General features: G+C 42.1%; 1 protein-coding gene across 3 annotated transcripts in view; it reads left to right on the forward strand.

The window, feature by feature from the left end:
- Nucleotides 1-15,698: 15,698 nt before the first annotated feature.
- Nucleotides 15,699-26,099, forward strand: part of hace1 (HECT domain and ankyrin repeat containing E3 ubiquitin protein ligase 1) — a 34,365-nt gene continuing 23,964 nt past the window's right edge. The window contains exons 1-12 of one of the 3 annotated variants that reach the window (XM_031787420.1): nucleotides 15,699-15,986; nucleotides 16,938-16,992; nucleotides 17,128-17,217; nucleotides 17,456-17,560; nucleotides 17,775-17,850; nucleotides 18,065-18,196; nucleotides 18,532-18,614; nucleotides 19,865-19,961; nucleotides 20,678-20,779; nucleotides 20,989-21,095; nucleotides 21,316-21,466; nucleotides 21,861-22,279. In XM_031787420.1, coding sequence (XP_031643280.1) covers nucleotides 15,896-15,986; nucleotides 16,938-16,992; nucleotides 17,128-17,217; nucleotides 17,456-17,560; nucleotides 17,775-17,850; nucleotides 18,065-18,196; nucleotides 18,532-18,614; nucleotides 19,865-19,961; nucleotides 20,678-20,779; nucleotides 20,989-21,095; nucleotides 21,316-21,466; nucleotides 21,861-22,279 — 1,508 coding nt within the window. In that variant the 5' untranslated portion in view covers nucleotides 15,699-15,895. Of the gene's footprint in view, nucleotides 15,987-16,937; nucleotides 16,993-17,127; nucleotides 17,218-17,455; nucleotides 17,561-17,774; nucleotides 17,851-18,064; nucleotides 18,197-18,531; nucleotides 18,615-19,864; nucleotides 19,962-20,677; nucleotides 20,780-20,988; nucleotides 21,096-21,315; nucleotides 21,467-21,680; nucleotides 22,280-26,099 lie in introns of all 3 variants that reach the window. The other 2 variants (XM_031787413.1, XM_031787424.1) reach the window with 2 other exon arrangements.

Here is a 26,099-nt window from a genome sequence, read left to right on the forward strand (position 1 = left end):
CAGAACCACTAGGTCCTGGAGAACAGGAGCAGAGTAAAGGGAACAGGGTAGGAAACAGACATAAAAAAGCAAACACAGGTTAAATTATTATCAGGTATGTAAAAATACAGTTATTGAATGATTTAATTTAAATGTTTGATTAGACATGCAATAATGTTAATGGCAGACAGAAAATATACCTGGAAAAGATAAAGATGAGTTGTGAGAAACTCCAGGGTGGTGTTATGACCACTGGAGGCATACACCTTAACAGTACCTACCTGACCCAGTGGTTAGCCTTGAGATTGACTATTGGGAGAAACCCCTGTGCCAGTGTTGGTACTGGCGAAGCTGCCCACCTCTAGGCAGCAAATGTAAATAGTTATCATCTGAGATTTTTATATTCACCTTAACGGATGTTGACCCCAGCTAGGAGCGAAAGAGCACCAAGCTTTCCCAGATCTCAACTTCCTTTCGTCCTTCTTCCAAGCCAAGTCATTCACCCAGATGTCGAAGCACTAGGTCCCCTTAATTTCTTCTCAGGTGGCTCTCCTTCTCATGCACCTTGTCCATGTTCAGTCTCACCTTGATTGATAATAGAAATAAATGCAATTATATTTCATATTAATACAAATACATCTTATATACAGTACATCAAAAAGAAATGAGGACCAAGGCACTCTTCATATAATTAATTAGTATGTATTAGTATTAGTATGGCATGTTCAATAGAAACAACGTTTTTTTTAAATGACGCGTTTCGGCTGCACGGTTGGAGTCATTAAAACTCGTTTTTCAACCACTCCACAAATTTCTTGTTAACAAACTATAGTTTTGGGAAGTCGATTAGGACATCTACTATGTGCATGACGAAAGTAATTTTCCCAACAATTGTTTACAGACAGATTATTTCACTTATAATTCACTGTATCACAATTCTAGTGGGTCAGAAGTTTACATACACTATGTTGACTGGGCCTTCAAACAGCTTGGAAAATTCCATAAAATGATGTCATGGCTTTAGAAGCTTCTGATAGGCTAATTGACATCATTTGAGTCAATTGGAGGTGTACCTGTGGATCTATTTCATGGTCTACCTTCAAACTCAGTGCCTCTTTGCTTGACATCATGGGAATATCAAAAGAAATCATCCAAGACTTCATAAAAAAACTGTAGACCTACACAAGTCTGATTCATCCTTGGGAGCAATTTCCAATCGCCTGAAGGTACCACGTTCATCTGTACAAACAACAGTACGCAAGTATAAACACCATGGGACCACGCAACCGTCATACCGTTCAGGAAGGAGACGTGTTCTGTCTCCTAGAAATGAACGTACTTTGGTGCGAAAAGTGCAAATCATTCCCAGAACAACAGCCCAGGACATTGTGAAGATGCTGGAGGAAACCGGTACAAAAGTATCTATATTCACAGTAAAACGAGTCCTATATCGACATAACCTGAAAGGCCGCTCTGCAAGGAAGAAGCCACTGCTCCAAAACCGCTATAAAAAAAAGCCAGACTACGGTTTGCAACTGCACATAAGATCGTACTTTTTGGATTAATGTCCTCTGGTCTGATGAATCAAATATAGAACTGTTTGGCCATAATGACCATCGTTATGTTTGGAGGAAAAAGGGTGAGGCTTGCAAGCTGAAGAATACCATCCCAACCGTGAAGCACGGGGGTGGCAGCATCATGTTGTAGGGGTGCTTTGCTGCAGGAGGGACTGGTGCACTTCACAAAATAGATGGCATCATGAGGTAGGAAAATCATGTGGATATATTGAAGCAACATCTCAAGACATCAGTCAGAAAGTTGAAGCTTGGTTGCAAATGGGTCTTCCAAATGGACAAAGACCCCAAGCATACTTCAAAGGACAACAAAGTCAAGGTATTAGAGTGGCCATCACAAAGCCCTGACCTCAATCCTATAGATCATTTGTGGGCAGAACTGAAAAAGTGTGTGTGAGCAAGGAGGCCTACAAACCTGACCCAAAATTTACCCAACTTATTGTGGGAAGCTTGTGGAGGCTACCCAAAATGTTTGAAGGCAGTTTAAAGGCAATGTTACCAAATACTAATTGAGTGTATGTAAACTTCTGACCCACTGGGAATGTGATGAAAGAAATCAAATCTGAAATAAATCCTTCTCTCTACTATTATTCTGACATTTGACATTCTTAAAATAAAGTGGTGATCCTAACTGACCTAAGACCGGGACTTTTTACTTGGATTAAATGTCAGGAATTGTGAAAAACTGAGTTTAAATGTATTTGGCTAAGGTGTATGTAAAATTCTGACTTCAACTGTATATCTTGGAAGGCCAGAAAATAAATTAACAGCGAACAATCCGTTTTACCTGGTCAAAAACCTCCACATCCTTCTCAGTCCGTGCCTGAAGGTGGTCTTCGAAGGCGTTCTGATCTGGTTCGACAAATTCCACCACATCAGGTGGAGTATCAGTGACCTCAATGTACATTATACAAAACAGCAAAAGAAAAACACTCAATCAATCAAAAAAATGATACTTCATAATGTCATATACAAGTGCATTGTTTACGTTAGTTAAATGCTACGGGTCCCTGCCATATAGCAGGCTATAGAGAGATTACTCTGGAGGCCTGGACACTGCTGTGTTGTGTGTAAAGATAATTACCTTCAGATTGTCCTTCCATCATTCCAGGTACCCGTCAAGGGATTGCCCGTGGCAGTCCCGTTGGTCTGTTCATCCAAACGTGGAGCACCATACATCTACACATTGTATATAAAACTCACTGTACTATCAGTGTCAATTTCGGGGGAAAAAAAACTCTAAATTACTTGACGCCTTTCTGGTCCCTTCCCTCAAGTCAGGAGTCAACACAGGAAGGAGTAATGGATGGATAGTTCATTTATTTCCGAAGCTGCAATCATGGGACACACACAGTATGGATGAATGATGAGTAGTCTGCGGGATATAAATAGCACTCCCACAGCAATTCTCCATAGATCTGTTCTATAATATACTAACAAAAGAACAATTGAAATGTCTATCAAAGTCATTGTGATCGTATAGTGCATTTAACAATTTCTAATAATTTAAAAATATATTCTTATCTCATATTCACAACCTCAGAATTAACTGTCATCCATTTTAGTATTCAAACTTTGTCAAGTGAACCTGAAATTACTCAACGTCACACTCTTGTGGCGAAGAAATATAATACACCTAGAATGTACCAGATATTTTCCTGAACTAACAAATCCAGGCTAATCCGCTGCTGGCTGGTGCTCATAAATGAATAAAACATATGCTTTATACATTTGTCATAATTGGCCTGCAATCATGGGACAAACAGTATGGATGAATGATGAGTAGTCGACGGGATATAAATAGCACTCCTAAAGAAAGAAGATGCAAGTTAGCTAGAATAAAACACACATGGCAAACTGAGATTCGGCAAATAACATATAAAGAGTGGCTTATTTGACGCCAAACCAACAACATTAGTTAAAAATAAGATAAATTACTAATGTACGATGTAAAAGGTGGATTTTATGATGTAATGTCAACTTCATACATTTCTATCCATTCAATTTTCAACTCAATTCAATTCAAGGGGCTTTATTGGCATGGGAAACATATGTTAACATTGCCAAAGCAAGTGAGGTAGATAATATACAAAGTGAAATAAACAATCAAAATTAACAGTAAACATTACACTCACAGAAGTTCCAAAATAATTAAAATGTTACAAATGTCATATGGATATATACAGTATACAATGTACAACTGGTTAAAGTACAAAAGGGAAAAGAAATAAGCATAAATATGGGTTGTATTTACAATGGTGTTTGTTCTTCACTGGTTCACCTTTTCTTGTGGCATCAGGTCAAAAATCTTGCTGCAGTTAGTTTATCATTTTTTTTTATTTCAAATTCTTTGTGGATCTGTGTAATTTGAGGAAAATATGTGTCTCTAATATGGTCATACATTGAGCAGGAGGTTAGGATGTGCAGCTCAGTTTCCACCTCATTTTGTGGGCAGTGCACATGGCCTGTCTTCTCTGGAGAGCCAGGTCTGCCTACAGGGGCCTTTTTCAATAGCAAGGCTATGCTCACTGAGTCTATACATAGTCAAAGCTTTCCTTAAGTTTGGGTCAGTCACAGTGGTCAGGTATTCTACCACTGTGTACTCTCTGTCTAGGGCCAAATAGCATTCTAGTTTGCTCAGTTTTTTTGTTAATTCTTTCCAATGTGTCAAGTGACTATCTTTTTGTTTTCTCATGATTTGGTTAGGTCTAATTGTATTGCTGTCCTGGGGATCTGTGGGGTGTGTTTGTGTTTGTGAACTGAGCCCCAGGACCAGTTTGCTTAAGGGACTCTTCTCCAGATTCATCTCTCTGTAGGTGATGGCTTTGTTATGGAAGGTTTGGTAATCGCTTCCTTTTAGATGGTTGTAGAATTTAACGTCTCTTTTCTGGATTTTGATCATTCGCGGGTATCGGCCTAATTCTGCTCTGCATGCATTATTTGGTGTTCTACGATGTACACTGAGGATATTTTTGCAGAATTCTGCACACAGAGTCTCCATTTGGTGTTTGTCCCATTTTGTGAATTCTTAGTTGGTGAGCAGACCCCAGACCTCACAACCATAAAGGGCAATGGGTTCTATAACTGATTCAAGTATTTTTAGCCAGATCCTAATTGGTATGTCGAATTTTATGTTCCTTTTGATGGCATAGAATGCCCTTCTTGCCATGTCTCTCAGATCGTTCACAACTTTGTGGAAGTTACCTGTGGTGCTGATGTTTAGGCCAAGGTATGTATAGTTTTTGTGTGCTCTAGGGCAACGGTGTCTAGATGGAATTTGTATTTGTGATCCTAGCGACTGGACCTTTTTTGGAACACCATTATTTTGGTCTTACTGAGATTTACTGTCAGGGCACAGGTCTGGCAGAATCTGTGCAAAAGATCTAGGTGCTGCTGTAGGCCCTCCTTGGTTGGTGACAGAAGCACCAGATCATCAGCAAACAGTAGACATTTGACTTCAGATTCTAGTAGGGTGAGGCCGGATGCTGCAGACTTTTCTAGTGCCCTCGCCAATTCGTTGATATATATGTTGAAGAGGGTGGGGCTTAAGCTGCATCCCTGTCTCACCCCACGGCCCTGTGGGAAGAAATGTGTGTGTTTTTTGCCCATTTTAACCACACACTTGTTGTTTGGGAACATGGATTTTATAATGTCATATGTTTTTTCCCCAACACCACTTTGCATCAATTTGTATAGCAGACCCTTACCAAATTGAGTCAAAGGCTTTTTGAAAATCAACAAAGCATGAGAAGACTTTGCCTTTGTTTTGGTTTGTTTGTCAATTAGGGTGTGCAGTGTGAATACGTGGTCTGTCGTACGATAATATTGGTGAAAAGCCAATTTGACATTTGCTCAGTACATTGTTTTCACTGAGGAAATGTACGAGTCTGCTGTTAATGATAATGCAGAGGATTTTCCCAAGGTTGCTGTTGACGCATATCCCACGGTAGTTATTGGGATCACATTTGTCTCCACTTTTGTGGATTGGGGTGATCAGTCCTTGGTTCCAAATATTGGGGAAGATGCCAGAGCTAAGGATGATGTTATAGATTTTAGTATAGCCAATTGGAATGTGTTGTCTATATATTTGATCATTTCATTGAGGATACCATCATCACCACAGGCCTTTTTGGGTTGGAGGGTTTTTATTTTGTCCTGTAGTTCATTCAAGGTAATTTGAGAATCCAGTTGGTTCTGGTCTTTAATAGTTGATTTTAAGATTTGTATTTGATCATGTATATGTTTTTGCTGTTTGTTCTTTTCGTTATAGAGCCAAAAAGATTGGAGAAGTGGTCTACCCATACATCTCCATTTTGGATAGAAAATTATTAATGTTGTTTGTTTAGTATTTTCCAATTTTCCCAGAAGTAGTTAGTCTATGGATTCTTCAATTTCATTGAGCTTATTTCTGACGTGCTGTTCCTTTTTCCGTAGTGTATTTCTGTATTGTTTTAGTGATTCACCATAGTGAAGGCGTAGACTCAGGTTTTCTGGGTCTCTATGTTTTTGGTTGGACAGGTTTCTCAATTTCTTTCTTAGATTTTTGCATTCTTCATCAAACCATTTGTCATTGTTGTTCATTTTCTTCGGTTTTCTATTTGAGATGTTTAGATTTGAAAGGCAAGCTGACACCTTCACTTTTACAGTGAAACGTTTTGGAACGTTTTATCCAGGAAGTTGTCTAAAAGGGATTGAATTTGTTGTTGCGTAATTGTTTTCTGGTAGGTTTCCAAACTACATTCCTTCCATCTGTAGAATTTCTTAATTTTACTCGGCATTGGATGCCTCATGATTGAGTATAGCTTTGTTCAAGTATACTGTGATTTTGCTGTGGTCTGATAGGGGTGTCAGTGGGCTGACTGTGAACGCTCTGAGAGACTCTTGGTTGAGGTCAGTGATAAAGTAGTCTACAGTACTACTGCCAAGAGATGAGCTGTAGGTGTACCATAGGAGTCTCCTCGAAGCCTACTACTGACTATGTACATACCCTGCGTGTGACAGAGCTGCAGGAGTTGTGATCCGTTTTTGTTGGTTATGTTGTCATAGTTGTGCCTAGGGGGGCATATGCGTGAGGGAATGCTGTCACCTCCAGGCAGGTGTTTGTCCCGCTGTGTGCTGAGGGTGTCAGGTTCTTGTCCGGTTCTGACATTTAGGTCGTCACAGACTAGTACATGTCCCTGGGCCTGGAAATGATTGATTTCCCCCTCCAGGATGGAGAAGTTGTCTTCATTAAAGTATGAGGATTCTAGTGGGGGGATATAGGTAACACACAGGAGGACATTTTTCTCTGTTAAGATAAGTTCCTTTTGAATTTCTAGCCAAATGTAAAATGTTCCTATTTCGACTAATTTAATGGAGTGAGTTAGGTCTGCTCTATACCTAATCCCGAAGGTCTGGGGGGGGGGGGGGGTCTCGCTGGTCTGGGCGGGGTGTGTATTGATCTGTTGCTCCTGTGTGAAGTGTTGGGGCTGTGTTTGAGAGCGATGTCCTTTAGAGTCCAGGCGAAGGTGGGCACTGCTGCCTTGTATAGGTGGACCTGGTCATAGAGGCTGTTCAAGTCCAGGGTGGAGTGGTGGGCCAGGAAAACATTTGATTTTGAGGCACAGTCAAGGGAAATACTTGCGTTTACCCGCTGTATGGTAGCAGGGTGGAGATAACCACTTGTGCATTGAGGAAAGTAGAAGAAGCTTTTTCAATCACTCCCTTCAGTGCTGTGGCCACCCTTTCCTGCTGTGTTCTCAGGTTGTTTGTGCCTGTGTGTATTATTATGTGGCTAGGTGAACCTAGTTGGTCCTCAGACAGAAGGTCTAGGGCGTGCTGGGTGAACCTAGTTGGTCCTCAGACAGAAGGTCTAGGGCACGCTGGGTGAACCTAGTTGGTCCTTAGACAGAAGGTCTAGGGAGCGCTGGGTGTTTGGACACCAGAGTTTAGACACACTTTGTTTGGGAACTTTGTTTTCTTGTGTATATTTCCCATTTGAGTCCATAAGGAGTACAATCTGTGTCTTGTGTGTCTTGTGTATGTCCTCAGTGGGTGTGGGGGGTTTGTCAGGAGGGCTATCAGGGTGGCTGACAGAGGGGTGCTCAGAGGGAGTGAGATCCCCTGGGCTTGGGGTTCTTCATTTGTCTGTTCTGTTGTGATCTTGACGCTATGGTCAGGGTCTGATGTGGACTGTTCTGCTGTGGTGTCGAGACTTTTGTCGGGAGCTGAGGTGGGCTGTTCTGCTGGCTTCTCTGCAGGGGGGGCCACCTCTCTAGTGGGTTGTTCTCTGTCACACGCCATCCCCCTCACCCTCTCCTCCAGCAGTCTGATCCTCTCCTCTAGTGCTCTGTTATTCTCCTGGTCTTGTTTTTTATATTGTTGAAGTTGTCTCACCACAGTCCAGAGTGCAGATATGTCACTTTCCACCTCCAGCTCTCCAGGTCTGGTTAAAGGGGTGTTCTTGTGCTGGACTGTTGTAGCCAGGATTAGCTATTTCAAATCAAATCAAACTTTGTCGAATACAACAAGTGTAGACCTTACCGTGAAATGCTTACTTACAAGCCCTTAACCAACAGTGCAGTTGAAGAATTGTTTAAGAAAATATTTATCAAATAAACTAAAGTAAAAACTAAAATAAAAAATAATAAAAAGTAACACAATAACAACGAGGCCATATACAGGGGGTGCTGGTACAGAGTCAGTGTGCGGGGGTACAGGTTAGTTGAGGAACTTAAAACTTTCCACTTTCTCCACTACTGTCCCGACGATGTGGATGGGAGCGTGGTCCCTCTGCTGTTTCCTGAAGTCCATGATCATCTCCTTTGTTTTGTTGACATTGAGTGAGAGGTTATTTTCCTAACACCACACTCCGAGGCCCTTCACCTCCTCCCTGTAGGCCGTCTCGTCATTGTTGGTAATCAGGCCAATGTTGAGTGATCACACATGCCTCAGGTTACTTTGCCTGCTTGCAAATGTGTGCTAAAAGTGGGAATGTTTCATAGTATTTCTGATTAACTCACCACCACCAATGAATTTTATTCTTCACAGATATCCACAGAACCATGACTGCAATATAGGCCTACACTCAGATAAAAATGTGCTATCTACAACCTAACAGGATTCTTCCGCTGTCCCCATGGGATAACCATTTTTAGTTCCAGGTAGAACCCCTTCTGTGTCAAGGTAGAACCCTTTTGGGCTCCATTCCACAGAGGGTTCCAGCTGGAACCAAAAAGTTCTCTCCTTTGGTGACAGCCAAAGAACCCTGTTGGAACCCCGTTCTCAAAGAGTGTACTCAACAAGCTTAGCCTATTAAGTTTATACCATTTGATTCTGTACTCAAACATATGCCTGCTATTCAAGATATAGATCCCAAGGGGTCTTTATTTTCATACTGTATGCTCTTACTCTCATCACCATCTCCTTTGCCATCTTATCAAGTCTTTACTTGGAACACACACACACACACACACACACACACACACACACACACACACACACACACACACACACACACACACACACACACACACACACACACACACACACACACACACACACACACACACACACACACACACACACACACACACACACACACAATAGTATTTAGCTTACATTTCTCACATTTTAGGCATCCAGCTGAGGCCTTGGATGGATCATGTTACACTGATATGGCACAGGGGTATATGTTGTAGTGGAAATGTTCTGTATTTACCAAATCATGAGAGCAAACCACCACACAAGTCAGAGTTATCATAAAGTCCATCTTTAATTATAATGAGCTCCATCACAACCCTGTGACTCTCAGATCAATTCAGTGTCTATATAAATGAATTCTCTGAGAGTCCTTACACATTGCCACTGACATCCTTTATAGCAAAGACACACATAGCCAGACAGCATTGGCTATAAATTATCGTTCAGCTTTGTCTCCTAAACTATGTTCTTATCTCGCCCTTGGTACCACTCAGGACCAGCACCATTACCTCACCCAATAGCATATATCAAATACACCCCCTCCTGGGCAAGATCACAGAGAGACAGTGACTGGCACACAGACATTGTGGAGCCAAGAGATAATTGGTTCCCCCTCAATCATCCCTTCACATGGTTTAAAAGATATGTTTACATATGAAGACAAGCTTGACCTCTCCCCTTTCTGTGGCCCAAGTAACTGAACCCTGACAGAGAACAGATAACTGCAACCGGCCAACAGTATTATCCAAAAGAAGACATTCTAATGACAAATATCTCACATAAGCATGCAATAAAATAAATCATTTTTTTTAGTTATAAATGTTACCTAAAGAATTCTGATTCTGCTACGACAATGTACAGTCATTTTTAGTGTGGTGGCAAAGGAGGAGAGGAGAAGAGGATGTGGTTAATTGTGGAGGGAGAACAATGAGGGGGGTGGGATGAGCACCTACAGTGAAGCTGATTGGTTGCTCTGGCTCATAACATCTTGAATAAAAGAAAGAGATTTAGAAATGAGTTCCACATTGCCATAGTTCAGCAGCTGAAAAGCCATCATTAACATACTCCCAGAGATAGCAATGTATTCACTGAATGAAGTAGCCTACCATCCCTATTTACAATTGTATTCATCAATGTAATAAATGATACTATAGCACATTCAATTACATTATTATTGTAGACTATAGACTACTCCTGTATCTACCTTGTACAATAACGTAATCATTGAATGAAATAGCGTACCCATCCACATTTACAATTTAATTGATCAATTCGATAAATAATGCTAGCAAGCACATACAGTTACATTGTGGTAGAATAGGCTACTACTGTATCCACACTATATTAGGATACCGTTGTGATATTGTCAGGCCTGATTTTAGGTCTTCCATCGAAGTTGCATGTTGTATCTAGTTTCCCTTCAGTGAAAAGTTGTTATTTAATTTACAATTGAATTAATCCAATAAATAAATAATACTAGCACATCAAATTACATTATTGTACCCTAGTCTACCCCGCTATTGACACAGTAAATGATATTGCCTACGTGCTTTCGACAATACGCTAACAACAAAAAAGTATTATAAAATCCTTAGTTTCCTAACTTAAATATAGCCTACTTACTCCTCAATTGGATCAAGGACATCTTGGTGATTATTTTCATCGTCTCGAATAAGGAAACTATCTTGGGCAGACACTCGCTACTGTCACTTGTAAAAAACGAATGAATGTCGTGTTGCCGCTGAGCTCTCAAATACCGTGCCAGTCTCTCACTCTATGAAAGGTCACTGCAATCCGGATTCCTTGGGGCATCCTTACCCTAAACTAACACTAAACTTAAACAATTTACATTTATACTTGATAGAGGTGTGGACATCCTAAAGATCCCGTATAGCATGGACCCTCTGGGAAAGTCTATGAACTGTTCTATTCGACTGAAGGGACATCCCAAGGAGCCTAAAAATAGCAACTATTACCTCCTCTGAAAGCCATGGACACAACTCTCACTGGTTGTCTGAAGTGGAACTGGTAATAATACAGTCTGTGATTGGCTAACAACATTTCGATCTGTATACAGCGAGATAAGATAACATGCCATGAGGTGTTGAGGCAAACACAGATTATCTATAGATTGGGCATAATCTTTTCTCTGCCATTAGCGATAACAGGAAATACACAAACTGTAGGCTACACTATAGTTCAAGTTGGCTTTGTACTGGAAAAATTGTACGTTTCTGGTTTATCATTTCTGGTTGCGATTTAATTAATATAAATATAAACTACGCACATTATGACTTTCATTAACACGCGATGCAGGCATCACGCAGATGTTAGTAGGGCATTGGTATCATGTCATGTGGTACGGTTGCCTAGGCTTATATATGTCCCTTATCACCCCCCATACAGCTGCGCTGTCCAGCCATAGTGCCTCTGTGCAGCCTCACCTTTTGCTACTATCATGACTGATTGGATGCCTGTACAAATAGCGCCAAATTGGAACAGTGAGTGTTGCCCCTAGGAACTCAGTGAAATCATGTTGATATAGGTAACAGCGTAGCACCATCTAGTGTTAATTTCATTACATTGAAAGAAAGCCTAGTACAGTAATGTGTAGTGTGTAGCCTATTGGAAATGGGCAGCAATATATTTTATATTACGTTTCTCCCCCCAAAAAGCCTTTTTTTCATAATTAGAAACTTCAATTATGTTGTTCAGTTGTGTGTTGACTGTGTTTGTTACTTTCGATGTGTAGTTTCTATTATAGACCTGCACAGCAATAGGTAGGCCTGGGTATCTATTTAATTTCCGAACGTGGAATTTACATGAAAGGTTTTGCTCTCTTGTGTCATCTGGGGATTGGCTCTCTAGGATGCAGCCCTAATACATGTAGTGAAATATATAATGTGAATAGTAAACCATACAATAACTACAATACAATTCACAATCGAACAGTCTACATTGTTTTCAAATAGCTAGTCTTGTGGTAGAAGATATTCTAATTAAGATTAAAGTTGTTTGATTATACTACAGTGTTTGGGTAGCTACCAAGCAACGTGCATCAATGAAGAAGAATCTAAAAGTAGATTTTAAAAACAAATTGAACGCGGATGTTATTTTTAGGAAACTTAAATTCCCAATAAGGGAACTATTTCGATTGGAACGGACCTTTTTGATCCTCCTCACAGATATATTGTTCATACAGAACATTTACATCTCAAGTTAAACCAGACAAAACTTCATTTCATTCATCTGAATCACAGAATTGGACAATAAAAACAACAACAACAATGTATTCAAATGTTTGCCCAAAATGATAGGTAACATCTAAGAATGTTACACGTTTAAACATTAATTTTTCTTAAACATATTTAAAAAAGTTAATGCACAAATTAACTGCAAATATTTCTCTAAGACTAAATTCATGAAATTCTGCATGAAAAAAAGGTAAATTTCCATGTGAAGATGTTGTAAGTGCCAAAGGTGTAAAAGAGAGAAAGAACAAGAACAAGTTCTGGTGCCGTTTTGGTTGTCAACTATTATATTAACAAAATATGAATATTTCAGAATTTCTAGAAATAATTTAATTCAACTCCTGGACATAGAATGGAAATGTAGGCATTTCTAAATACAACATATTTTCTCTCTTTCAGATACAGTGCTCATTTTGATAAACCTGAAATAAATATACCATTTCAAATTTTTCCTGTACGAATTCATTACTTAATTGTTTACTTGGTCCTGTTAGTTTTTATGATTTTGTTATTATTTAATTTTCTAATAAATGTTTCCAGTGATGGGAATTGAACAGCAGGTTGTTATCAATACACAAATCAATTCAGGGCTGATTATTACTAATCTGACATTTTTAACTCAAAAGGTATTACTCTAATTAAAATAAATAGTAAGTGAATTTAATGTTCTAATCCATATGTTGATTTTCATAATTTATTGTAATTTTTTTTGGTATAATTTACCTGGTTAATCTTTGGATTTATTACACTACTCATAATGCCTTTCTCTTGGTGCATTCTTTTTGTTATCACAAAGGTAAATATAAAATGTAATGATGATGAATAAATCTTTCAATTAGTCAATGTTTTTTTCTCCTGTTTACCACACTTTACTTGTCATATCATTTACATAGAGACATTTTTGGCCTCAGTCCTTATGCTTACACATTGAAAAAGCATGCAAATCAGAATTTCCAATGCAAACAAAGTGTGACGGTATGAGATGAGAACCACCTTTTCGCTGATGAGGTGGTTGGGCTACACATGACTGGCACCATAGCTTGGAAGCCCTTTATTGAGAGTCACTGGAGGGTGAAGCATGGTCGCTATTTTGTTCAAGCATGCCTCAACTTTAGGTTCTGGTTCTAGCTACCCACACAGTGGAGGCTCCTGAGGGGAGGACGGCTCATAATACTGTCTGGAACAGAGCTATTGGAATTGGCATCAAACACATGGAAACGATGTGTTTGACGTATATGATTCCATTCCACTCGATCCGCTCCAGCCATTACCACGAGTCCGTCCTCCCCAATTAAGGTGCCACCAACCTCCTGTGACACACACATTATTCATGTCTTGAAATACAACTCCAAGTTTTCAATTCTAGTCTCACAATCTTTTTTTAATGCAAAAAGCCATATTAAACAAGTCACCAGAATCATATGGGGTAGAAAGGTGTGAAGACTAGAGAGGTTTACTACATGTTGGTGGTTTGAAACGGATGTATTTTCTGAAGTTTTATTCAAGTCAAATCGGTTTAAGAGAACATGACCATAAAGCAGTGTGAAGCAGGGGTGTCTGTCATTGCATTAATTCAATACAAAGAAGTTGTCAGACAGTCTACACAGATTGCACCAATTAATTAAATGAAAAAATGAACAATTAAATACATTCCAAGAATAATATCTTATACACATTTAATTATTTGCCTTCTTTGTACAATGGATTTTTTTTGACACATTAGTCAGATCTCTATGGTTGAAAAAACACACATTCTGACAAGAAACATATATTAACAGCATAATTCACTAAACAATATAGAGATATACACAGACCCACTTCAGTTTGCATACCGCCCCAACAGGTCCACAGATCACGCAAACGCCTGCCCACTGCCCTTTCCCATCTGGACAAAAAGAATACCTGTGTAAGAATGTTGTTCATTGACTACAGCTCAACATTCAACACCATAGTATCCTCCAAGCTCATCATCAAGCTGGATGCCCTGGGTCTCAACTCCTACCTGTGCAACTGGGTCCTGTACTTTTTGACGGGCCGCCCCCCCCAGGTGGTGATTGTAGGAAACAACATCTCCACTTCGCTGACCCTCAACACTGAGGCCCCACAAGGGTGTGTGCACAGCCCTCTCCTGTACTCCCTGTTCACCCACGACTAAGTGGCCACGCACGCCTCCAACTCAATCATCAGGTTTACAGACGACAAAAAGGTAACGGGCTTGATAACCAACAACGACGAGACGACCTACAGGGAGGAGGTGAGGGCACCGGAGTGTGGTGTCAGGAAAACAACCTCTCATTCAACGTCAACAAAACAAAGGAGATGATTTTGGACTTCAGGAAACAACAGAGGGAGCACCCCCCCCCCATCCACATCGAAGGGACACCAGTGGAGAAGGTGGAACGTTTTAAGTTCCTGAGCGTACACATCACAGACAAACTGAAATGGTCCACCCACACAGACAGTGTGGTGAAGAAGGCACAACAGCGCCTCTTCAACATCAGGAGGCTGAAGAAATTTGCCCTGTCACCCAAAACCCTGACTAACTTTTACAGATGCACAATCGAGATCATCCTGTTGGGCTGTATCACAGCCTGGTACGGCGACTGCACCGCCCTCAACCAAAAGGCTCTCCAGAGGGTGGTGCGGTCTGCACAACACATCACCGTGTGCAAACTACCTGCCCTCCATGACACCTACAACACCCGTTGTCACAGGAAGGCCAAAAAGATCATGAAGTACAACAACCACCCGAGCCACTGCCTGTTCACACCGCTATCATCCAGAAGGCGAGGTCAGTACAGGTGCATCAAAGCTGGGCCTGAGAGATAGAAGCTGTTTTTCAATCTCAAGGCCATCAGACTGTTAAATAGCCATCACTAACTCAGGGAGGCTGCTGCCTACACTAAGACCCAATCACTGGACACTTTAATAAATGGATCACTAGTCACTTTAAACAATGCCACTTTAAACAATGCCACTTTAAATAATGTTTCCGTATCTCACTTACTCATATTACTTGTATATACTGCATTTTATATAATCTACTGCACCTTGCCTATGCCGCTCGGCCATCGCTCGTCCATATATTTATATGTACATATTTTCATTCACCCCTTTAGATTTATGTGTATTAGGTAGTGGTGAGGAATTTTTAGATTACTTGTTAGATTTGTGTGTAGTAGGTAGTTGTTGGGAATTGTTAGATATTACTTGTTAGATATTACTGCACTGTTGGAACTAGAAGCACAAGCATTTCGCTACACTCGCATTAACATCTGCTAACCATGTGTATGGTGAACAGATGTTAATGTTAAAATAATGTTAAAATAACATTTCATTTGATGATGACTGAATCAATCTATGAATCGTGAACTACACATATTTGACACTGAAAACTACAGTACCCAGACGGCATTGCCATCTGACGTAATGAAAACAGGAAGAATGGGACTTGACACAAGAAATGTTGCTGAATGAATCAGAGGGTAGAGAGAGAAAAAGGGGAAGCCTAATGTAAATTTCTCGGCGGCTCGATGGATGACATCGAAGCCAGAAGCACACTTTTAGCGGAAAAATAATCTTGCTCGAGGCTTTGTATCCTCGGTTTTGTTCCCGGTTGTTGGTACACATATGATGGAACGGGCGATGGAGCAACTAAACGTACAGCTGAACAGGCTGACCCGCTCTCTGCGTCGCGCCAGGACTGTCGAGCTCCCGGAAGGTATAGCCTATCGACCAAAGGACATAAATAATCGACAGGGCATAATAGGAGACTTTAGCTATATCTATAGCATACTGTATATTCACGCTAATACATATAGTAATGTAATGTTTGAATTGCAGTATCATCTTACAGTTTGTCAATAACAAGGCGGAAGCCAGCAACCCTTGAGGCCATTAGACATTTCCCTGTCTACAGACTGTATGCTGGATAGGGTATTATTCTAACCATTTCATAGTAATAATATGATACGAATCTAGTGAGACCAACTGATACATACTTTGTTTCATGATACAAAAACGAAAGAGTGACTGAAAGATGTCATGGTAATATAAGCCTAGTGGTGACATAAAGTAATGGGTTGCATAGGCTGCAGATACAGACAGACCTGTCAGTAAATAGACTTCAGGCCGACTGACTTCACAGACTGAGTTCAGTAGGTAGCATAGCTGTTGTGGAAGAGGATCCCCTTCTGGCTCGTTGATTGCTGTATTCTGTTCCCTTTCTTCTATTGATCCAGAAGGGCATGTTAGTGCATGTTTATTGTCTAACTAGCAACACCATTATATTACCGCTGTACTCGTGTCCATGTCTGACAACAGCAACAACATTACCATTGAGTTGAACTCGAGATCTATCGGAGTAGGAAACAGAAACGTGTTTTGTCTTGTGCAGGAAGTGCATTCTTGAGTCTGAGGCGCTACATTGTGCAATCCTTTTTGACAGCCCAGCTGATAGTGTCTGGTTTGAAGGAAGTGCAGTCACTGATAGTGGTTGTACATCAGTAGTTATGACGGCCCTAAGTATGAGTCAGTAGCTTCTACATAGAGCGCTCTAAGAATACTGAGCTCTCGAGAACTAAGAATACTGATTTTATCAGAGGAAGAGGTCTTTGTTCTTTAATTTCACAATTATCATTGACACACCCTCTCCCTGTTGCTCCCCTCACAGACAATGAAACCGCAGTCTACACACTCATGCCAATGGTTATGGCTGACCAGCACAGGTATGACTCTCTGTGTTTGTGTGTGTGTGTGCCTTATGTGTGTGTGTCTTGTGTGTGAGACAGAGAGACAGTGGAAGTTGTCAACATTGATTCCCTGTATATTAATTATCTGACATGTCTGTCTTGTACTTGAAGGTCGGTTTCTGAATTACTCCTCAACTCCAAGTTTGATGTGAACTACGCTTTCGGACGAGTCAAGAGAAGTCTACTTCACATTGCTGCCAAGTAAGGAATGTTTACATTTTTATCACTGATTGTTCTAATTGTTTCATTGTTTTCTTAGAAACCAACCAGACAGCATAATCTCTCCAGCATCTATTTTTATCACAGTGGTGTCTCTGATGAAACTCGGGATCTGTGGGTGTGGGTCTTTCTGTGTGTCTTTCTATGTCTGTGTGGGTGAATACACTACATCTATTTGTGTATTGCGGTGCTTGGGAACGTGTTGGTTATTGTGTTGTAGCTGTGGATCAGTGGAGTGCCTGGTCCTACTGCTAAAGAGAGGAGCGAACCCTAACTACCAGGACATCTCAGGCTGCACCCCTCTGCACCTGGCTGCCAGAAACGGGTAGGATACTGTACATAGACATTACTGCACACTCACTATAGTACTCTGCTGCCCCCCTTTGGTAGGGAGGAAGAATACACCTTTTACATGACGATCACAGATCCCTGCCAGCCCAGTGAACATGGTTTAGTGATGTTGATGATAGTGGTAATGTTTACAGTATTATTATATCTGATACTTAATGAATCCACCTCCTCATCTTTCCTCCCTATAGACAGAAAAAGTGTATGGGAAGACTACTAGAATACAATGCAGACGTAAACATCTGCAACAATGAGGGACTGACAGCTGTGAGTACCACTGTGAAGTCATGTGTATAGACAGACCAGTACTGCTGTTAAATTCTGTCATATCTCAGGGATGTAGTTCTATTAAAAATGGTGAACGCAGGTCAAGACTGCGTACAGTAAATGCCATTAACACAATAAAAAGGTGTGTATACAGGGTTTACTTATGTTAACGCTTTACTGCAGCCCTCATCCTCTTCCTCCCCTCCTCCTCTAGATCCACTGGTTGGCTGTGAACGGGCGGACTGAGCTGCTTCATGACCTGGTGCAGCATGTGACTAACGTGGATGTAGAGGATGCCATGGGACAGACCGCCCTTCATGTGGCCTGCCAGAACGGACACAAGACTGTGAGTAGATAACACGCATATATCAACCAAGACCTGTATGGAAGTACCAACATTTCCATAAAATGTTCAGTGTTCGTCATAGACACAAGGCTGTGAGTGTACAGAACAGGTGTCACTTTTGATATCTCAGTAGTCCTAAATGGATTGTGTTCATTTGGAACCTTTGCCAGTGTTGTTACATAATCAAGTTTCAACGTTTATTAGTCATAACTTCATGATAAGTTCCATGGTGAATAACATGATGAATACCAGACAGTAGTGTGGATGATGGGTTTGTTTCTCTTCTCACTTTCCCTCTTTCTCATTTGCCTGTGTGTGGTCGATGACGTCATCAGACGGTGCAGTGCCTGCTGGACAGTGGAGCGGACATCAACAGACCTAACTGCTCTGGGGCCACACCCCTCTACTTCGCCTGCAGGTCACTACGTACACTAGTACAGGAATGATGATGCAATATTTCCTCTCATCCTTCTTCCTATTGTCCACTTAGAATTGTAGATGGAGTATGAACTATTCTTTGTAACTCATTGGTTCGGGAATTGAAATGCAAAGGTGTTGTTTTGATTCAGTGTGGCTGTAAACATATATTTCACGGCATTGTACAAGGCTATTAATGGGAGGAGGAGGTATTGGAAGAGGAGGAAGAGGAAGCTGGGGGATGGAATATGAAGAGACCAAAGAACAGTGATCACAGCCAGACAGCTGTCCAGAGTTATGTCCCAAACTTCAGTAGCACACTCCTATCCCTGTCAGTCCTCTGATGGTCTCTATGCAGCCTGTCTCATTCAGATGATAAGAATAGGCACGAGGAAACTCATCCCTCAGCTTCAGAGAGACGGAGAATAATGAGGTTCCTATTAATTCAGAACATGACAGTGACACCCCAGCCTTCCTTTGAGTGCTGTGTATTAAGCTCTACACACACACACACACACACACACACACACACACACACACACACACACACACACACACACGTGCGCAGAGACACACACACACACACGTGCGCAGAGACACACACACACACACGTGCGCAGACACACACACACACAGAGGATGAGCACGGTTGGAGACCGCAGTGATCGTATAATCCTCTGATCTTTTGTTTTGATTATGTTTCACTTGTACATTAGTCAGTTCCCATTAAGGAGGCTCTATCTGAAAAGCACTGTGATTTAGAGCAATTAGTCTGTAAAGAACTGTGGATAAATGAAGTGCTGTTTTACTGTCAACTGACTGCATCACAGAGTATATCAGTCTAAATTGGGTGCCTGGCCCACCAGCCAATATACCTGTCTAGTGAATGAAATAATACACTGGACATCTTGATTTGGTACAAGCCCTTCTCAGATCTCCACCTCTGACTCCAGCCTTCTATTGACCACCTCTTAACGTTAACCCTTATCTTCTGAAATGTCATTATGTATTGTTATATAGAGTTTAAACCTTAACTAACTTTATATTTATATTTTGTCAGAACTCTGTGTGTCCTTAGTCATAGTGGCTAGAGTGTTACAGTTAAGTTTATAATCTTTTGTATGTACGATGATATCCATTGACATTTCTTTACGATAAGACACAAGCTCAGAAGTAAAAAGGAGTAGAGAGCAATGTTAAAGTCATACAAGAATACATTCAATACATTAAAGCCCTGCTTATATCCCACAGCCACGGTCAAAGGGACACGGCACAGATCCTTCTCTCTCGAGGGGCTAAATACCTACCTGACAAGAATGGAGTCACCCCTCTGGATCTGTGTGTACAGGTGAGCATTGCCATGACAACACATGGCTAATATAACAAACAAGCACCTGTCACGTTGGTAAAAAGGGTCGGGAGACAGTCGCAGGAATGCGTAATATGTTTTTTTAAATTTCTTTACCCAAATTACACTGTGCCGTGTACAGGCACGTGGACGAAGACCAAACAAACACATTTTCCAAACACAGGGTTGAGACCCAATCAAAAGAGAGAGGAGTACCTCTCATAAATACACAATTGCACAATGATTATCACACAGGACGAGACCCGTAATCATCTGTACAATACACGTGACACGAAAGCCAAAACAACACAGCTTAGGTACTCGGAAGACCAACGGACATTGGAACAAATATTTACAAGACAATGGTGAACAAAGGGCACACTTATACAATTACTAATCAACTGGGAATAGGGACCAGGTGTGTGTAATGATAGTTCTGGAGGGATCCATGACAGTACCCTCCCCCCCCCCCACGACTCGCAACAGCAGCACAACGACACCGGCCTCGAGAGTGATCACAGGAACGCGGGTCAATCAGGACCCGATGCAGCTGCCAAAGTTGCGTCGTTGTCGGACGGGCCGGTCGCAGCGTCGCCGGACGTTCCATTCCCGTTGTCTCCCTTAATGTCTCCCTTAATGGTTGAATATTCAAGGAAACAGCAGTCGGTCTCTTTCCCCCTTTTTGATCCCACTGTGTTGGTGTGTGTGTTGTTCAGGGTGGTTATGGAGAGACGTGTGAGATCCTCATCCAGCACCATGGCAGACTGTTTCAGACACTCATCCAGATGACACAGAATGATGACATCAAAGAGAATATGGTACATATTCTACTGTCTATCTGTCTCACTCTGTTATTAGAGCAATGAATAGGTTCATGTCCACACACCTCTTGTTCTTTTAGAAAGTACTATTTTAACTGTGTGTGTGTGTCTGTGTGTGTGTCTGTGTGTGTGTGTGTGTGTGTCTGTGTGTGTGTCTGTGTGTGTGTGTGAAAAAAATAAATAAATAAATAAATATATATATATAGCTCAGGCAGGTTCTAGAGCATGTCTCCCAGCAGAGTGACAGTCACTACCAGAAGATCCTGACCAGTCTAGCAGAGGTGGCCACTACTAATGGACACAAACTCCTCAGGTAATATACCCTCTGCTAGACTAGGCTCCCAGCCACACCTGAGGCAAATGCATATGGAAGTGCACTTTTATTTAGTTTCTAATTCATTTCTCTGAAGGAAGTTTATTCAGGCATTACAATGCAATAAGTATGTAACAGCAACGCCACTACCTTTTTAAAGCTAGTCATTTAGGGGTAAATGTTTCTTCTCTTCCGTACTCACTGTCAGTCTCCTCTCCAGTCTCTCCAGTAGCTACGAGGCTCAGATGAAGAGTCTGCTGAGAATCATCCGGATCTTCTGCCATGTCTTCCGCCTGGGCCCTTCCTCTCCCAACAACGGGAATGACATGGGATACAATGGGAACAAGACGCAGCGCAGCCAGGTCTTTAAGGTCAGTATGGGGTTAGTACTGAACCTGAATTCAGATACTCACAGAGATGTAGTACATGGTGTGAATCAGAAGAGGACATTGAGAGATTGTTCACCATCTTCAGATCCCTGATCCATGACTTGTCCTGGTGCATGACTTTGAGTGTGTTTGTGTGTGTGTGTGTGTTTGTGTGTGTGTGTGTGTGTGTGTGTTTTTGTGTGTTTTTGTTTGTCAGCATCTACCCCTCTCTTTCTTTCTCTTCCTCTCTCTCTTTCTCTTTCTCTCCCTATTTCCCTCTCTCTCTCTTTCAACATCTATCTGCCTGTCTCTCTCTCTCGCTCTCTCCATCCCTCTTTCTCTCCCCTCTCTCTCTCCTTTCTCCCCTTCACTCGCTCCCTCTCCTTCACTCACTCAGTCTCTTTCCTTGCCTCCCCCTTTCCTCTCTCTCTCTGATTTCCTCCAGCCGTTGGAGTTGCTGTGGCACTCTCTAGATGAGTGGTTGGTGTTGATCTCTACAGAGCTGGAGAAGAGCCACCAGGACCCCTCCAACTCCTCCTCCTCAGGGAGTGAGATCGCCTCCCTCCTCCTCAAACAACGTGGCGAGGTCGACTCCGCCTCCACCCCTGCCGTCTTCACGGTGGCACCATCGCTGCCACCCTCCATGCCCCTACCCCCTTTGCCGGACCCAGAGGGTGGCAAGAGGACCCCGGAGGTTCTTATGGAAACGCCGGAGGTATACGCGGACGGAGAGGATGTCATCTCTATGACAGCCAATCGGCTCAGCGCGGTGATCCAGGCCTTCTACATGTGCTGTTCCTGTCAGATGCCACAGGGGTGAGAATGACCTCTGATCCCTAACCCAGGGATGATGAACTCCAGTTCTTGGGAGCCCTGAGTATCTGCTGGTTTTCTCATTGGCCAGGCTCTGGATTGCAGTGCACACACCTTATTTTACAGATCTATATTGGCCACTAAATGACAGAGTCAGTGTTCCTCTCATAATCTCCTAGTTTCACATAGATACTTTATGTAACTCTTCCTCCTTCGCATCCCCTTTGTGTGAGTAGGCCTGGGAAAGAATGGAGCTTTAATTCTCCTCTCCACACACACACTAATACACACCCACACACTTTTCCTCGCCCCCTGACTAGATAATTACATTTTAATTCGATCATTAAGCTCTAATTGAACGGTGAATAGGAGCCACTATTATTGACCCTATGCTGCTGTAGTAGAAGAAAATGGCTGTATTTGTCTTTGTTTCTCTTTCCCAAGCCTGTTCTTCATTCGCTGATAGCCTGGCTTTTCCTGTCAGGGAAACACTTTCAATAATGCAGATTATTGTGTTTTGGAGAGGGATCAGATCCACTCATTATAATAGACAGATGCTGCACTAATCAAATCAAATTTATTTATAAAGCCCTTCTTACATCAGCTGATGTCACAAAGTGCTGTACATAAACCCAGCCTAAAACCCCAAACAGCAAGCAATGCAGGTGTAGAAGCACGGTGGCTATGAAAAACTCTAGAAAGGCCAGAACCTAGGAAGAAACCCCATAGCCGCAGGCAGAACAGTTGAAACTGGAGCAGCAGCATGGCCAGGTGGACTGGGGACAGCAAGAAGTCATCAGGCCAGGTAGTCCTGAGGCATGGTCCTAGGGCTCAGGTCCTCCAAGAGAGAGAAAGAGAATTAGAGAGAGCATACTTAAATTCACACAGGACACCGGATAAGACAGGAGAAATACTCCACATATAACAGACTGACCCTAGCCCCCCGACACAAACTACTGCAGCATAAATACTGGAGGCTGAGACAGGAGGGGTCGGGAGACATTGTGGCCCCATCCCACGATACCCCCGGACAGGGCCAAACATGCAGGATATAACTCCACCCACTTTGCCAAAGCACAGCCCCCACACTACTAGAAGGATATCTTCAACCACCAACTTACCATCTTGAGACAAGGCCGAGTATAGTCCACGAAGATCTCCACCACGGCACAACCCAAGGGGTGCGCCAAACCGGACAAGAAGATCACGTCAGTGACTCAACCCACTCAAGTGACGCACCCCACCTAGGAATGGCATGGAAAAGCATCAGTAAGCCAGTGACTCAGCCCCTGTAATAGGGTTTGAGGCAGAGAATCCCATTGGAGAGAGGGGAACCAGCCAGGCAGAGACAGCAAGGGTGGTTCGTTGCTCCAGTGCCTTTCCGTTCACCTTCACAGTCTTCAATAAATTCTTAAAGGTTGAGACTGAGTCTGCATCTCTCACATGGGTAGGCAGACCATTCCATAAAAATTGAGCTCTATAGGAGAAAGCCCTGACCGTAGCGTACGTGTAGGTATGTACGGCAGGACCAAATCTGAAAGATGGGTAGGAGCAAGCCCATGTAATGCTTTGTAGGTTAGCAGTAAAACCTTGAAATCAGCCCTTGCCTTAACAGGAAGCCAGTGTAGAGAGGCTAGCACTGGAGTAATATGATCAAAGTTTTTGGTTCTAGTCAAGATTCTAGCAGCTGTGTTTAGCACTCACTGAAGTTATTTAGTGGTTTATCCGGATAGCCGGAAAGTAGAGCATTGCAGTAGTCTAACCCAGAAGTGACAAAAGCATGGATACATTTTTCTGCATCATTTTTGGACAGAAAGTTTCAGATTTTTGCAATGTTACATAGCTGGAAAAAAGCTGTCCTTGAAACAGTCAAAAGAGAGGATAAGGGTCCAGAGTAACGCCGCATAGCAGTGAAAGTTAACATTTTGTTTCTGAATGACATCACCAAGAGGTAAAATATATAGTGAAAACAATAGTGGTCCTAATACGGAACCTTGAGGAACACCGAAATTTACAGTTGTGTTGTCAGAGGACAAACCATCCACAGAGACAAACTGATATATTTCCGACACATAAGATCTAAACCAGGCCAGAACTTGTCCGTGGAAACCCAAATTGGTCTACAATCTCTCCAAAAGAATGTGGTGATCGATGGTATCAAAAGCAGCACTAAGGTCTAGGAGCACGAGGACCGATGCAGATCCTCCGTCTGATACCATTAAAAGGTCATTTACCACCTTCAACAGGGGCAGTCTCAGTGCTATGATGGGGTCTAAAACCAGACTGAAGTGTTTCGTATACATTGTTTGTCTTCAGGAAGACAGTGAGTTGCTGCGCAACAGCTTTTTATTTATTTTTTGATAGGACTGGGAGATTCGATATAGGCCGATAGTTTTTTATATTTTCTGGGTCAAGGTTTGGCTTTTTCAAGAGAGGCTTTTTTACTGCCACTTTTAGTGAGTTTGGTACACATCCGATGGATAGAGAGCCATTTATAATGTTCAACATAGGAGGGCCAAGCACAGGAAGCAGCTCTTTCAGTAGTTTAGTTGGAATAGGGTCCAGTATGCAGCTTGATGGTTTAGAGGCCATGATTATTTTCATCATTGTGTCAAGAGATTTAGTTCTAAAACACTTGAGTGTCTCCCTTGATCCTAGGTCCTGGCAGAGTTGTGTCGACTGAGGACAACTGAGCTTTGGAGGAATACGCAGATTTAAAGAGGAGTCCGTAATTTGCTTTCGAATGATCATGATCTTTTCCTTAAAGAAGTTCATGAATTTATCACTGCTGAAGTGAAAGCCATCCTCTCTTGGGGAATGCTGCTTTTTAGTTAGCTTTGTGACAGTATCACAAATACATTTTGGATTGTTCTTTTTTTCCTCAATTAAGTTAAGTAAAATAGGTTGATGGAGCAGCAGTGAGGACTATTCGATACTGCACGGTACTGTCTTTCCAAGCTAGTCGGAGACTTCCAGTTTAGTGGAACAGCAGTGAGGACTATTCGATACTGCACGGTACTGTCTTTCCAAGCTAGTCGGAGACTTCCAGTTTGGTGGAACAGCAGTGAGGACTATTCGATACTGCATGCTACTATCTTTCCAAGCTGGTCGGAGACTTCCAGTTTCTTGGAACAGCAGTGAGGACTATTCGATACTGCACGGTACTGTCTTTCCAAGCTAGTCGGAGACTTCCAGTTTAGTGGAACAGCAGTGAGGACTATTCGATACTGCACGCTACTGTCTTTCCAAGCTAGTCGGAGACTTCCAGTTTGGTGGAACAGCAGTGAGGACTATTCGATACTGCATGCTACTATCTTTCCAAGCTGGTCGGAGACTTCCAGTTTCTTGGAACAGCAGTGAGGACTATTCGATACTGCACGGTACTGTCTTTCCAAGCTAGTCGGAGACTTCCAGTTTGGTGGAACAGCAGTGAGGACTATTCGATACTGCACGGTACTGTCTTTCCAAGCTAGTCGGAGACTTCCAGTTTAGTGGAACAGCAGTGAGGACTATTCGATACTGCACGGTACTGTCTTTCCAAGCTAGTCGGAGACTTCCAGTTTAGTGGAACAGCAGTGAGGACTATTCGATACTGCACGGTACTGTCTTTCCAAGCTAGTCGGAGACTTCCAGTTTAGTGGAACAGCAGTGAGGACTATTCGATACTGCACGGTACTGTCTTTCCAAGGTAGTCGGAGACTTCCAGTTTGGTGGAACAGCAGTGAGGACTATTCGATACTGCATGCTACTATCTTTCCAAGCTGGTCGGAGACTTCCAGTTTGTTGGAACAGCATTGAGGACTATTCGATACTGCACGGTACT

This window comes from Oncorhynchus kisutch, linkage group LG2, assembly GCF_002021735.2.
Source record: "Oncorhynchus kisutch isolate 150728-3 linkage group LG2, Okis_V2, whole genome shotgun sequence".
Taxonomy (NCBI): domain Eukaryota; kingdom Metazoa; phylum Chordata; class Actinopteri; order Salmoniformes; family Salmonidae; genus Oncorhynchus; species Oncorhynchus kisutch.